The sequence below is a fragment of the Balaenoptera acutorostrata genome, chromosome 13, assembly GCF_949987535.1.
Source record: "Balaenoptera acutorostrata chromosome 13, mBalAcu1.1, whole genome shotgun sequence".
In the NCBI taxonomy this organism is placed as follows: domain Eukaryota; kingdom Metazoa; phylum Chordata; class Mammalia; order Artiodactyla; family Balaenopteridae; genus Balaenoptera; species Balaenoptera acutorostrata.
Window position 1 is genome coordinate 368,006 of NC_080076.1, and position 15,325 is coordinate 383,330.

Below are 15,325 nucleotides of genomic sequence, written 5' to 3' on the forward strand. Positions count from 1 at the left end.
CTGTAAACTTCCCTCTTAGAACTGCTTTTGCTGCGTCCCATAGGTTTTGGGTCATCATGTTTTCGTTGTCATTTGTTTCTATGTATTTTTTAATTTCTTCTTTGATTTCTTCAATCATCTCTTGGTTATTTAGTAGCTCACTGATTAGCCTCCATGTATTTGTGTTTTTTTACAGTTTTTTTTTTCCTGTAAGTGATTTCCAATCTCATAGCATTGTGGTCAGAAAAGATGCTTGATATGATTTCAATTTTCTTAAATTTTCTGAGGCTTGATTTGTGACCCAAGATGGGATCTATCCTGGAGAATGTTACGTGTGCACTTGAGAAGAAAGTGTATTCTGCCACTTTTGGGTGGAATGTTCTATAAATAATCAGTTAAGTCCTTGTCTATTGTGTCATTTAAAGCTTCTGTTTCCTTATTTATTTCATTTTGGATGATCTATCCATTGGTGTAAATGGGGTGTTAAAGTCCCCTACTATGATTGTGTTACTGTCGATTTCTCCTTTCATGGTTGTTAGCAGTTGCCTTATGTATTGAGGTGCTCCTATGTTGGGTGCATAAACATTTATAATTGTTACATCTTCTTCTTGGATTGATTCTTTGATCATTATGTAGCATCCCTCCTTATTTCTTATAACAGTTTTTATTTTAAAGTCTATTTTATCTGATACGAGTATTGCTACTCAGCTTTCTTTTGATTTCCATTTGTATGGAGTATATTTTTTCCATCCCTTCACTTTCAGTCTGTGTATGTCCCTAGGTCTGAAATGAGTGTCTTGTATACAGCATATATATGGGTCTTGTTTTTGTATCCATTCAGCCAGTCTGTGTCTTTTGGTTGGGACATTTAATCCATTTACATTCAAGGTTATTATCAATATGTATGTTCCTATTACCATTTTTTTAATTGTTTTGGGTTTGTTTTTGTGGGTATTTTTCTTCTCTTGTGTTTCCCACCTAGAGAAGTTTCTTTAGCATTTGTTGTAAAGCTGGTTTGGTGGTGCTGAATCCTCTTTGCTTTTGCTTGTCTGAAAAGCTTTTGATTTCTCCATCTAATCTGAATGAGATCCTTGCTGGGTAGAGTAATCTTGGTTGTAGGTTTTACTCCTTCATCACTTTAAGTATATCCTGCCACTCCCTTCTGGCCTGCAGAGTTTCTGCTGAAAAATCAGCTGATAACCTTATGGGGATTCCTTTGTATGTTATTTTTTGTCTTTCCCTTGCTGCTTTTAATATTTTTTCTTTGAATTTAATTTTTGTTAGTTTGATTAGTATGTGTCTTGGTGTGTTTTTCCTAGGGTTTATCCTGTATGGGACTCTCTGTGCTTTCTGGACTTGGGTGACTATTTCCTTTCCCATGTTAGGGAAGTTTTTGACTATAATCTCTTCAAATATTTTCTCAGACCCTTTCTTTTTCTCTTCTTCTTCTGGGACCCCTATAATTCGAATGTTGGTGCATTTAGTGTTGTCCCAGAGGTCTCTGAGACTGTCTTCAATTCTTTTCATTCTTTTTTCTTTATTCTGCTACTTGGCAGTTATTTCCACGATTTTGTCTTCCAGCGCACTTATTCATTCTTCTGCCTCAGTTATTCTGTTATTGATTCCTTCTAGTATATTTTTCATTTCAGTTATTGTGTTGTTCATCTCTGTTTGTTTACTCTTTAGTTCTTCTAGATCTTTGTTAAACATTTCTTATATTTTCTCAATCTGTGCCTCCATTCTATTTCTGAGATTCTGGATCATATTTATTATCATTACTCTGAATTCTTTTTCAGGTAGATTGCCTATTTCCTCTTCATTTATTTGGTCTTGTAGGTTTTTACCTTGCTTCTTCATCTGGAAATATTTTTTTGCTGTCTCATGGGTTTTTTTGTTGTTTTTTTTTATGAGTGGGATTGTGTTCCTTTCTTACTGGTTGTTTGGCCTGAGGCTTCCAACACTGGAGTTTGTAGGCTATTGGGTAGAGCTGGGTCTTGGTGCTGAGATGAGGAACTCTGTGAGACCTCACTCTGATGAATATTCCCTGGGGTCTGAGGTTCTCTGTTAGTCCAGTGGTTTGGACTTGGAGCTCCCACTGCAGGAGCTTCGGCCCGACCCCCAGCTCAAGAACCAAGAGCCTGCAAGCCGTGTGGGGTGGCAAAAAAAAAAAAGAGGACAATAACAAAGCCCAAAATAAAATTAGACTAGGAACCTAACAGATATGTTAGAAATAGTATAAAAGTAAAAATATAGATGCCTCAACAACCAGAAGGTACAACAGTACCACAATAGTAAAAAAGAGGAGGAAAAAAACAGGGAAAAAGGCCTCGGCTGTGGAGGGCGGGGCCTAAGCAAGAGCGAGGTTTGTGTGGTGGGCAGGGCCTATGCTTAGGACCCACAGGGCTGGAAAAGGCCCTGGGGGCTTTGCGGGGTGGGGCTTAGGCTCAACGGAACAGAAGGGGCCAAGGCGTGTCCCCCACTCCTGGTCTCAGAGGGCAGGGGACCTCACCTGGGAGCCCAGCAAGTTTCCCGGGCTTGAGTGGATGGGGCAAACACCCTCCTCTCCTCTCCTGCTCCTCCCGCAGCGCCCCTCCCATCTGCCTCTCCTGTTCTCCCCTCAGCCTCCTTCCTATGCCTCCAGGACCAATGCAGCCGGTGGGGAGGTTGCCCTGGAGGGTGGGGACCAGCCTGGGAGCCCAGCAGCCTTCCTGGGCTCCAGTGGGCGGGGCAATCTCCCTCCGCTCCTCTCCTGCTCCTCCCACAGGGCCCTTCTGCCTGCCTCTCGTGATCTCCCCGGCCTCAGGGGCCCCATCTTGTCTGGCCTCCACTTCTCCTCCCCCCTCAGTCCCCCCACGTCCTACTGGTTCATTGGGGGTTCCTCCCGTCTCCTTGGGCATCAGGGTCCCCCATCAGTGGCAGGCAGGAGCCCTAGTTGTGGGGAGACAGTAACTTGGCATCTTCTCACGCCACCATCTTGACTCTGCCCCCTATATTGTGTCTTTATTAAGTTTGACTATTTTGTAATCTTGTGGCTCTTTGACTTCATCTTACTTAGAGATTGTTGAGCTTGGATGTTTACATTTGCACATTTCATCAAGTCTGGGAGTTTTCAGCCATTATTTCTTCCAATATTCCCTCCACCCCTTTCTCTTCTGCTTCTCCTTCTCAGACTCTCACAAGGCATATATCAGTTTGCTTAATGGTGTCCCAGTGATTGCTTACACTGTGTTCACTTTTCTTTAACCTTTTTTTGTTGTTGTTCCTCATATATGATCATTTCTATTGTCCTATCTTCAAGTTCACTGATTCGTTCTTCTGCCTGCTCAAATCTGCCTTTGAGTCCCCTGTTCAATAATTTCCATTATTGTACTTTTCATCTCCAAAATTTCTATTTAGTTTCCTTTTAGGTTTTCTGTCTCTCTGTTGATATTTCCATTTTGTTCACACATTGTTTTCTTGACTTTACCCACATCTCTTCTTTTCTTAGTTTTTTGATCATGTCTTAGGCCATTGTTTTGAAGTCTTTGTCTAGTAAATCTGCCATCAGGTTGTTTCAGGGACAGTTTCTATTACTGTTTTCCTTTGGGGCACACTCTCGTTTCTGTGTACGTCTTGTGACTTCTTTTGTTGTTGTTGAACACTGGAGATTAATCTAATAACATGGTAGCTCTGGAAATCAGATTCTACCTCTTCCCCAGGGTTTGCTGGGTTTTTGTTACTGTTTTGGGGTGGGTTTTTTTTTAAATTGTTGGAGGCTCTTTGCTGAGTATCAACATTAAGGTGTGAACTTAAGGTCTTCTAAGGTCCTTTCTGAGTCTTTCCTTGAGCATGCGCAGTCACTTCTAACTTTCCCCATATATGCAGTTGTTTTTAATGTCCTAGACTTTAAGGTCTGGCTCCCAAAATGAGAAAAGGTGAAAAATGAAGGGAGAGAAAGGGTGCCAGTCCTTTAACTCTCCTGGACGTTCCTTCAGGTAGAAGGGGAGGGGCTTGCAACAATGCAGGGAGGTGCAATAGCCACCTACCTCTGTCTACACCTTTGTGATCAGAAGTAGCAGTCCGTAATCAGAGCACAGATGCCTGATGTTTGGAGAGCAGGGTCCTTTTTGCCCACCCTGGCCCACAGACTCTCCAGGAACAGTGCACAGCTGCCTCCCAGGGTGCTGGGGGTGGGCTAGGTAGCTGCTACTGTGCTAAGAGTTGAAACTGAGCAAAATTGACTGCAATTACCGTCCATTTCTTCCCCTGGAAGTTGAGCCTTCAACAGATTCTCGAGTTCCAGAGTAGTTACATCAGACAGATTCTGCCCCTGCGGTTGTGGTCCAGGCTGGGAGACGTCCCTGGTGCTTCCCGCTCCACTGTCGCTGCAGAATCCAGTCAGGCACTTTTCAACCTTTCATCTATTGTTAATTCTCTTAACCTTTCAACCATTCTGTTGGTTGCCTGGAGAGCTAATGTTAAGGAGGTGATTGTGCTTGAACTTGGCATCAAACATTTGCCTGGTGAATATTGTTGGGCCAGCTCACCTGAGGCCAGGATTGCTGTGGGCTCAGCAAAACAACCCGTAAAGTTACTGCACTGTGTCTGCATATCATCCAGGAGGTTGAGACTTTCCCAAAAACTGAAGTGTGACAAAATGAATCGATCATTCAGCTCCCGGGCATGTGTGGGAGACTTGTGTTTCAGTCAGTTCTTTACACGGTTTGATTTGCCCATTGCCTCAGACTTCCCTGGGGTCACATCACAAGTCAGAGAAGCGGTGGGAAGGTGAGCTGCAGAAGGCCAGGCCTTACCTGGATGGCCAGCCTCAGGCTCCGGGTGTTCGATGCTGTTTGACTTGTGCTTCCCCGCTGCCTGCGGGGTCTCTCCTCTGACCGACTCCTCTGTGCTCTTCCAGAAGAGGCCGAGCACTGCAGCTTCGGGGTGGGCTCGCTGTCCAGGCGGCGGCGCCCCCTGGCCCTGCGGGAGGACGGCCCTCGCCGGCGCACACACCTGCACATCGGCCTGCCCCACGACTTCCGCCCCGTGTCCTCCATCATCGACGTGGACATCCTCCCCGAGACGCACCGCCGTGTGAGGCTGTACCGGCATGGCTGCCAGAAGCCGCTGGGCTTCTACATCCGCGACGGCACGAGTGTGCGCGTGGCCCCGCAGGGGCTGGAGAAGGTGCCCGGCATCTTCATCTCCCGCATGGTGCCCGGCGGCCTGGCCGAGAGCACTGGGCTGCTGGCCGTGGACGATGAGGTCTTGGAGGTGAACGGGATTGAGGTGGCCGGGAAGACGCTGGACCAGGTCACAGACATGATGATCGCCAACAGCCACAACCTCATCGTCACGGTCAAGCCGGCCAACCAGAGGAACAACGTGGTGCGTGGCAGCCGTGCGTTGAGCAGCTCCGGCCGCTCCTCGGACAGCACGGCCAGCCGCCACAGCCTGCCTGCAGCCCACGTCCTGCAGAACTTGCCCCCTGACGAGATGGAGAGCGACGAGGAGGCCGACGTGGTCCTCGAGGGCGTCCTGGAGCCCCGGCTGGTACCCAGGCCGCCACCAGGCAGCCTCGCTCGGGTCAACGGCGCTGGCCTGGTGCCCGGCCTGCACAGCCCTGGGCGGGAGGGCAGCGTCCAGAGGCTGCTCAGCTCCCTCCGGTCCGACCCCCGCCACAGCCTGGCCCTGCCCCCCGGAGGGGTGGAGGAGCACGGGCCGGCAGTCACCCTGTAGGGCCAGGCGTCCGACAGGTCAGTTTCCCGAGGGGAAATACTTCCTTCTTCTTAAAGTTTTATTCCAGTCTTAAAATAAGAAAAAATTGTATACTGCACGCCTCCTTTTTGTTGTTTTTACTTATCCCTCCCTTTTCTCCCACAGCCCTACTCTTTATTCCAACTTATGGAGAGAAAAGAATATTGTATTTTTGTAGAATTTCTCCACAGAACGTAAAATACATACTCATGCACCGTCTGTACGAGGCTGGGTGAGGGTCTAGCACCTTTGTCAAGTGGTAGAAAGGATCTGACCAAGTGCAGAAAACACTTCATTTTTAAATTTTAAAAATATACTTTTTAAAATGAAGCTTTAACATTACGTTTTTAAAATAGTCGAATTCATGTTTTCACTGTGCTTCCTGCCGACTTGCACTGATTCTGCTGACGGGCCAGAGGCTATGAAGATGGGACGTGGCAGGAAGGTAGGTAGAGGCTGGTTTTCAAGAGCAAATGCACCCACACCTGGAATAATAATAAGATGGCGGTAGAGGATGAATTTCAGAACGTTGCACCGTTTGCAGTCCTGTCTCACATAGTGTGAAGTGGTCGTGGTGGCCACGGCGGTGGACTCGCCCCGACAGGCAGTTCTGTGAGGCCGTCAGAGGTGGCCTGTTTTTAGCCTTTGAGGTGAATTTAATTTTGGGAAGGGAGTGGAAGGCACAGCTCACCAGTACCATCTGTGATCAAAAGCCAGCATTTACTCTGAGGTAAAAACCAGTCTGTTCCTGTGGATTGTGACCCTGAGGGCAGTTTGTGAAGTGTTTCCAGCACTTCACACAGGCCTTCGAAAGGTCAGTCACTTGGATTTGTGGGTTCTGTGATCTTTGACTTTAAATAACAAGTCACATGGAATGTAAAGATTTTTAACACAGATTAAATTCATTGTCACTTCCTTTGGTATTCTAGCAATATTCACTTATTTAGTAATTTTAAAGGTTTATTCATGTTTCAGCCAATCAAACTTTATATGACCTGTTATTTTCTACTTGAATCCAGTGTCGAGGAGAAAATGTTACACTTGTACGTTGAAAACTAAACTTTCACCCAAAAAAGTTTTCATGTAAATACAGGTAAACGTATTTTTGTAGGTTGCCTTTTGGGAAACTACGTGGCTGCTTCTCCTGTGGTCAGGCACCCCCTGCTGGTAGTGGCAGAACTGACTTTATGGATGGCAGGTTGATAACAGGTGGAACACAGTGTGTCTCAATGTGTTCATTTCTCCTGAATTCATTAAGTGAAAAGCAAATTATTTTTCTCTTGGAAACTATTTATTGGGCATAAATAGCTTTTATTGAGTAGTTGTGGTCTCCTGCACCTTTGTTTTTGTTATTTGTATGCCAGGATCACTGTCTGTTTTGGTCCTAAGTACAGGGAAGACCAAAGATGCTCCCCTTTGAGGTCTAGGACCCCCAGATTTATGGGCTCCAATGAACTGTACGAGCATTTTTGGGCACCAGGAGTCAGAAGTGTTTTTTTACTACGACAAGTATTGTAGAACCAAAACTCTTATGCTAACTTACTATCACAAAGGAAATGTTCTTTTATTAAGTTATTGCTGGTTATTGAATATCTTGTCAAATAACTAGGTGTGTTTTTTAAGTAAATGTGAATAATTTTTTAAAGAAAAAAAGGCTTATGCTGAGATTTGTGTGCTATTGTTCATAATTTTAGGAGTTATGAATTGTCTTGAGCAGCTGCTTGAGTGTATTTTTCTACCCAGGTCTATATTTCTGCAATTTTCTTTTTTAAAAAAAAAAAGGACAAAAAAAACTATGTTGTATACACATTAAAGTTTTCTTTTATATCAAAGAATAAAAACTTTTTCTTTGCTGCTTTGAGCTGTGTTCTGAATACTGGAGAGAATGTCTGTTAACAATCAGCAGAGATAAACTCAGCCTCAGGATGAAGTACCTAATATTGACCAAGTGTCTCTTGTGCGCCTTATTGTTTTGTTTTTCACGTAACCCTCACACTTCCTCCACAGGCGAGTAGTAGTAGCCCATTTTACAGATGGGAAAATGGGCTCAAACTCAAGCAGGTAGTAGGGCATTTCAGATAACCAAATTATACTCGTATTTGACAGGAGATAGATGTGTCATAGGTCCAGAACCTTCTTTTGAAGTCCTTTTGAAAAAGCTTTTCTGAATACTTACTATACAGCTTTTTCAAAATAGTATACCCTGGTTTGCAAAATCTCCATTAACACTTTATCATCATTGACATTACTAAATGCATAATACATCAAGATCTACTCATTCAGTAAATTACAAATGTCAAGGTGACAGCAGCAAACACCAATAACTCCTGGAAGAAAGAGGCGCAGCTGTCTCAGCTTTACCAGTGTGCACCACCTCGCTGAATCCCCTCACTGACGCTGCTGAGCTGCAGTCAGCCCTTTTCCATTTAGAGCTGCGGGGACTCGAGCACTGGGACAGTCACCCCCGCAGCCTGTGAGGTGGAGCTGAGGCAGGCAGGTGCTGAAGCTGGATGCACGCGCTGAGTTAGCGCCTGTGATGGAGTCAGAGGTGCAGGGGCAGATATCTGGCTGACCAGCCAAGGAGCGCAGGTCACCTGACCTTGTAGTAATGCACGTTGCCAGCCCCAGAGCCCATGACATCTCAGGAGGGCCAACCTTTCAGCTGACAAGGAGACCCTGTCCACGAATCAGTGAGGTTATATAGTATCTCACAGTTTTACACAAAGTAGCCAGAGACAGGGAGCGGGGTCTTGTTGCAAGTCGCAGAGATATCTGGATAATGCTGGTACTGAGACCCGAATATCAGGTAGCCTGCAAAAAGTATTTCCTGATGGGCAGAAATACTGTTCTGTGGTTTACTTTTTATTCCAGCTACACCTATTCCTCCTTTCTGCCTCTGACATCAGTCTCCTAAGTATTTCTTATCCCAAACACGTCCCAAGTCAATATACAAATTCTTTTTCCCTCTTATGGTTCCTCACTTATTTTGTTTTCTTCTTTATCTTCACAAAAAGATAACTTTCAGGGATTGAGAACTTTGCATTACTGAACAACATTTCCAAGGAATGGCATAAACTGTTGTTATGTTAATAAAAAGCAAACAAAATGATTCACCATTGGTGTCCTCAGCCCAGGAAACAAGTGCCATTTTCCACATTCCCTTCCCCAGGGGGTTTTGAAAGTAAACACATTTCTTAACCTGAACCCTCTTGACCCCAAGCTAATGTGCCAGGGGAAGAGCTCTTTTCACACAAGTTTCGCTTCTAGTAGACCCCAGTGATCTGTTGAGCAAGACCGCAGGTGTTCCATGGCAAACTGAGTTGTCTGCCTTATTGCTCCAGGACCAAGTTACATTCTTCACATGAACCCCACCCAAAGCCCAGGCCACAGGTGAGAAGCAGCTTCCACAGACCAGCTACCAGGACTCCAGGGAAGCACTGCAAAACCTCCTCAGTGTCCTCAGATTGCTGTTTTGGTTTTCTGTGTTTTGTCTCCTAAACCAGCATAAGCTCTTTGTTCAGAGGTTGTTATATTCTCTTAATTTTTTTATTTACTGAGTGTGAGCATACAAATGTTTCCACGGACCTTATACTTTAGAAACAGATGATAACAAATCAGTATAAGATGTAATATTTTGTTTGCCAGTAACTGCTATGAATAAAAACAAAACCAGAAGGAGGATATTGTAAATTTTTACCATTACTTTTTAAAACGAGGAAGTAAAGGTAGACTGATATTTCCAGGATCACATGGTAATTTTCAGAGCCATAATTCACACCCATATTTTTTGACATCCAGTACTTTTCCCGCCCCATCTATCTGCTTCCAGAAATGCAACATTCGGGGCTTCCCTGGTGGCGCAGTGGTTGAGAATCCACCTGCCAATGCAGGGGACATGGGTTCGAGCCCTGGTCCGGGAAGATCCCACATGCCGTGGAGCAACTAAGCCCGTGTGCCACAACTACTGAAGCCCGCGTGCCTAGAGCCCGTGCTCCGCAACAAGAGAAGCCACCGCAATGAGAAGCCCACGCACCACAACAAAGAGTAGCCCCTGCTCTCCGCAACTAGAGAAAGTCCGCGAGCAGCAACGAAGACCCAATGCAGCCAAAAAATAAATAAATAAATAAATTTATTAGAAAAGAAATGCAACATTCATCCACACAGTTCCCACTAAGGAAAAACACCACTCTCCTCCTTGAATCATTCTGGACTGAGCCATAAACCAGTCCATCTAACAACAGTAGTTCCAGGATCTGTCATCCAGCGTAAGTGACATCAAGAATTAAACTAAAGGGCTGCTCATACCAAGATCACTCAGGTAGAAAATATCAAAGGGAAATTTCCCTGTTCTGGCCACTGACCCTAAGCATCCTTTCTCTTCCCTTCTTCAGAATCATGATTTCTGTGCTTAAAAGCACCTTAGAGAACTGAATGCTGCTAGAATGGCAGCCTGTTTGGGAGACCCAGCCGTCCTCGGCAGCAGCCAGCTTACCGTAACCACGGCCCATCTTCCTCTGCCTCACACTCGCCCCGGCTCCTCCTCATGCCCCGGGGTCAGGGGTCAGGGGTCAGGCTCCCCCGCGTGGGACAGGTGTGGTTATTAGTGGAAACTTTCTTGGACAGGAACGAAGTGCACTCCCTGTACTCCTGTACGTTCTTCCTAATTTGTCTGCTCACCCTCTCTGCTCCCTCAGGGGCTGCGTGGTTTCCACTCCCACCATCCCGGCCCCTTGTCAATATCCCAGGTTGAACTCGGGTTCAAAACGCAGAAAAGGCTACGTTCGTGGTCAGGATGTTTAGTGCTGACGAAACATCATCCCCCTGCGGCCGCAGCTCGGGGCTGGGATCAGTCTGACCTTGCAGGTGAGCCACGCAGAGCGCGATTTTCCCAGCCCTGCGCTGTGAAATGTGAAAGTTCTCAGACTATAAATCTAGGTTCAGGTACAAATTAAGTTCAAAGAACACATATGCATTAAATAAACACAGTAAATGAGAACGCATACTTGGGGTCGGCAGTAACTTACTGCTCCCTAACTTAGGACACTCACCCGCCAGGACTGGTGACACCTTCCTAGACGTGAGAAAAGGCCAGCTTTGTCCACACGGGTAGATGGTGGAGCTCCAGGCCACATGACGCTCCAAATCCAGCACTAGCCAGGGCAGTGGGCCTGGACCCTGGATGTGGAGTCCGTCTTCACCATGATGGGAGGACTGGCCACCCAAACAAAACCGGGGCTTTGGCAGTGAAGAGGGACGTATCACACCGGCTGCCTGGCAGCAGTGCCGCAATCTGAGGTGAGCTGACAACACCTTACGTTGCTAGTGGCTCACCATCCGCTCTTCGGAGGCAGGCCCGCCCTCCCACGCTCTGTGGTGCCGAGGGAGAAGCGTGCCGGCCACAGCGCTGGACCCCGAGACACCGGCCTCCATGCGGTCTCTGGCAGGTGGGAGGAAGGGCAGCCTCTCCGGCATTCCCGTCCTCGTCACCTGGCTTCCTGCCTCTATAGCCCAACTGGTCATCACCCCTGTTCTATTCCACCAGCCCCGGCTGGCGGTGGGTTGGGGGGCAGCTGTAATCAGTTCCCCACGTGAAATCTCCTCTGTTTCAAACGCCTGGCAGAGTGAAGACACTTTGGCAGGGAACCTGGAGGTCCCTGTGGACCCTCAGGCTGGCAGTGGGGTGGGGGTGACGGAAACAGCGTCTCCCGGGGCCGCTGGCAATGGATTAGACCCCCGTGGACGACCCCCTGCTGGAAGCGCGGAAATGGCGCTGCTGGGACCGCACTGTGAGAAACGCTGTGACCCCAGAACAAGCCTCCGCTTGCCGACTGCAGCTGTTCCCTCCGTACAGACGCTTTGTCCCCACTCACCTTAGCAGCTTTACCAGCCGACGACGGGACCCCTCACGGCCCTCACAACGCCTGCCTCACTGCCCGGCTGAGCGAGGCCAGTCGCCGGCTGTACAAGGCCAACCGAGACTAAGTCGAGGCTTCCAGCTCAACGTTCATATTCCTGCCCCTGCACAGACCTGGTGCTGTCGGAAGCCTCCCCTGCACCTGTTTCCACTCGGGCTCTTTGGGTGTTCAGGCGGGAGCCCTGAAACGCCACAAGTATCTGAGCCCATTCAGAAGTGCACATCAGACATCTTCAAATACTGAACCTAGATTTCTACCCACAGAGCCATTTCCTTCCCCCTTGTCTTCAAGGGTACCAACCCAAACTATCCACAAAGTGCTTCACAAAGTGTGACTCTCAAAAATACAACCCCTGAAGAAAGATGGCCCCGTAGGCATCTAGACAGTTCAGCACTGCCGTAACACAGTGTAGACACACGAAAAGCACAAAGGTCCTGAGATACTGGCTTACTTACAGTGTTTATATTATAAAAAGTATGGAAGCTTTATATATAAATCGTGGCTTAGATTTCTGATTATTTCTTTAGGATAGATTCCTAGATGAAATCACTGAATCAAAGGGTATGAACATTTTTGAAGTTCTCTTTCTCTTTGGAAACAATCACATGGAAAAGTTGCAAGTACAGCAGGAAAAAAAAAAAAAAAAAAGCTGAAACGCTGCCAAACTGATGCCCCAAACTGCAGCCATCAGGACCCAGAGGGGTGACGCAGGAAGACCCTGAGCTCACCTCCTCCAGACACGCGTCTACAGCTGCAGGTGCGACCACCTCCTCTGAAAAAGACCTTAAACTCGCCGAGCGGCTACCTCACATTGACAAACGAGACAAGAGCCACTTGGAAGCGGGCGGGAGAGGCTGACACAGTCTCCCCATAAACCCACCCCTGGCACAGTTGCCCACCACCGGGGGGGGAATCACAAACCCGGAGCTTCTCCCTGAGGAGCCAAAGGTTGTGCCCCACAAAGGGCACCCCGGCGAGAGACAAGCCCCCAAAACATCTGGTTTGCAGCCCCCCCAGCCCCGCGTCCGCGAGACCCCGAGGGCTGCAGGAGGCCCAGAGGCGCCCTGACACGCAGGCTCACTCAGCCCAGGGCCCAGACTTGACGGCAGAGGCTCAGCGGCTGATCTCAGAGCCTCAGCCCGAGGAGCCAGGCCTGGTGGGACGCTCTCCAGGGACAGGGCGCTAGCGCTGCCGCTGTGCTCCCGCTTGCTAAAGCTGGGGGTGAGCTGTTTGTTAATTTAGACCTTTCTCCTTTTTCCTCTGTGGGAGCCATCTTGGCACTCCCTCTGCCTCGCGAGAGCCAGCAAGCTCCATCATTTTTCCCGTTTCCCGCGAGGGTGCACGTCTTCACCGCTCTCTCTGCCACGCCCGCAGCACCAGCGCCTCTGGGAGGGGAGCTCTTACACACGCCAGTGCCCCGGCCCTTACGTCGGGGGCCTGGTTCTTGAGGCTTCGGCCCAGGGGACGGCCCTTGATCAGCCGGCTCTGAGCGCCGCGGGCTTGCGTTTCTGGGCCCCCTGGGACTGTAACGTTGGAGAGGGTTCTTGGCAGGCTACGACCCAGGGCTCCGCACAGATAACAGGCCAAAACGTTCGCCCATCTTTGTGAGGCAGAGGCCTGTTTGCTGTCCAGGGCACACCTCCGCGTCACCCGGTCCAGTTGCCAGTGGGCCTCACACGGGCAGGGCCCCCAGGACCGCAGTCGGCGGAGGCGGGGTCTCAGACAGCGACCCCCTCAGCGCGCAGCAAGAGGCGGCAGGCCCAGGGGCTCAGCCTTCCTGTGAAGGAGGCGCTACCGGCTCAGCAGCGAGGCTGGAGCCTGAGGCGCGGGCGTCTAATGACACACGACATCTGAGGGCTGAGCGCAGACCTTTCCAGAGGCCTCGAGAGGGGGGCGTTCGCATCCTCACTCCAGCACGCCCAGAGCGCACGGCTCGGGGGGGCTCCTACACGCCGCGGGCGTCCCGCTGTCGCAGCTGCTGCCCCGGGATGCCCGTGAACCCCCGGCTCTGGCGGCCAGTGGGCTGGTGCTCCTGGGCCCACAGGACTGTGACGGTCAGAGACGGCTCTTGGCGGGGTCCCACCCCAGGACGCAGCACAGACACCGCACCGGCACGCACCCCGACTCTCTCCGGGAAAGAGGCCTGCTTCCTGCCCCGGAGCTTCGGCCTGAGGCTCAGGCTCCAGGTGTGCTCAGCCCGAGGCCCTGGAACAGCGGTGCTCTCAGGGAACGCGGGCTGGGACACCATCCTATGCGCCCCCTCTGCCTCACTCCCGCTCACCAGTATCTTCCAGAAAGGAGCTTATAAACTCGTCTAGAGCCCCAGCTTTTGCAACTACTGCCCAGGGGATACCTCAGATCGCCCGTCTGGTGGCCAGCAAGGCCTCCGCAGCAGTCCCACAAGACTACACATTTCTATACTTTAAAAGCTACTGCCACGGATAAACAACAAGGTCCTACTGTAGAGCACAGGGAACTATATTCAAAATCCCGTGGCAAACCATAATGGAAAAGAACTGAAAAACAATGTATATATGTATAACTGAGTCACTTTGCTGTACAGCAGAAATTAAACACAACATTGTAAATTAACTATATACCTCAATACAATTTTTTAAAAAAGCTTTTTCCAGAGGAGATCAAGATGGAAGAGGAAGAGGACACGGGTCTTACCTCCCCCCACAAACACATCAAAAATATAACTATATGTGGAGCAATTCTCACTGGAAACTGGCAGAAGGATTCTTCTATAACCAAGGCTGTAAGACAGAGCCCCACAGGGCTGAGCAGGAAGCGGGAGAAGCGATCAGGTCGGGACCTGCGCCCCTGGGAGGGGACACAGAGGAGGAGGGGGAGGGGCGTCACCCTGACTCGGAGGCCCTCCCTGGGGAGTGAGCGGCTGGGACCACACCTGGGCACCCCAGCCCTGCGGCCCAACGCGAGGAGGACAAGTCCCCTTAAGCTGGTTTGCAAACCAGTGGAACCAGCAGTGGGGATGTGACAAACCTAGACTCCACTCGTGAAGGGTGGGCACATGCTTGCTCACTCCCGGGGCAAGGTGGAGGAAGCAGACAGAAACTGCCCGGGCTCTGGTCGGTTTCCACAACCAACCGGGGCCACGCCCCGGCCCACACTGAGCTCCCCCTGCAGCCCCTCCTGCTCTGTGGTGCAGCCCCTCGGGAGGGTGAAGGCCGCTGCAGCCGAGGAGAGTGCTTGGTTGAGGAGCCAGAGCTGACTCAACCCAGCACAGCACCTGAACAGGGCGAGGATGGCTATTACTGGCATTCACAGCAGGTCAGGATTGGCTGCAACTGTGACTGGTGCCCGTGACGCTCGGGCACCCCCCAGCAAGCCCTGGGCGCCCACTCCAGTATGCTCCCCTCTGGAGCAAAGGTGCTGACGCTCGGAGGGGAGGGCACACACCTACAGGGAACGAACCAGCTCAGACTGACCCTCAGGGTCTGGGAACCTGCCTCACCCCTGAAAGGTGGTGCTGGCCACTGAGCAGAGGAGTGGCCCCAGCTCACACCTGACTCTGCCACCTCCACTTCCAGCCCCACCTCCTACCAAGGTGGCAGCTGCCAGCACACCCTGGGGGAAGATGTGACTCACGCTCACGTCAGATCCAGCTCTCCCCGCAAAGCAGCTGGCACACGCAGACTGTGTCGGGACACCCCCACACAAGGCCACCCCTC

General features: G+C 49.7%; 2 protein-coding genes across 2 annotated transcripts in view; one reads left to right on the plus strand and one right to left on the minus strand.

The window, feature by feature from the left end:
- The window catches only part of PARD6G (par-6 family cell polarity regulator gamma), a 104,075-nt gene extending 98,378 nt beyond the window's left edge, over positions 1-5,697 (plus strand). The window contains exon 3 of the mRNA XM_007172767.3: positions 4,877-5,697. Within this exon, the coding sequence (XP_007172829.1) occupies positions 4,877-5,697 (821 nt within the window). The remainder of the gene's footprint in view (positions 1-4,876) is intronic.
- A 373-nt stretch (positions 5,698-6,070) lies between these two features.
- The window catches only part of ADNP2 (ADNP homeobox 2), a 58,824-nt gene continuing 49,569 nt past the window's right edge, over positions 6,071-15,325 (minus strand). The window contains exon 11 of the transcript XR_009005020.1: positions 6,071-6,200. The gene's annotated coding sequence lies outside the window, so the exon portion shown is untranslated. The remainder of the gene's footprint in view (positions 6,201-15,325) is intronic.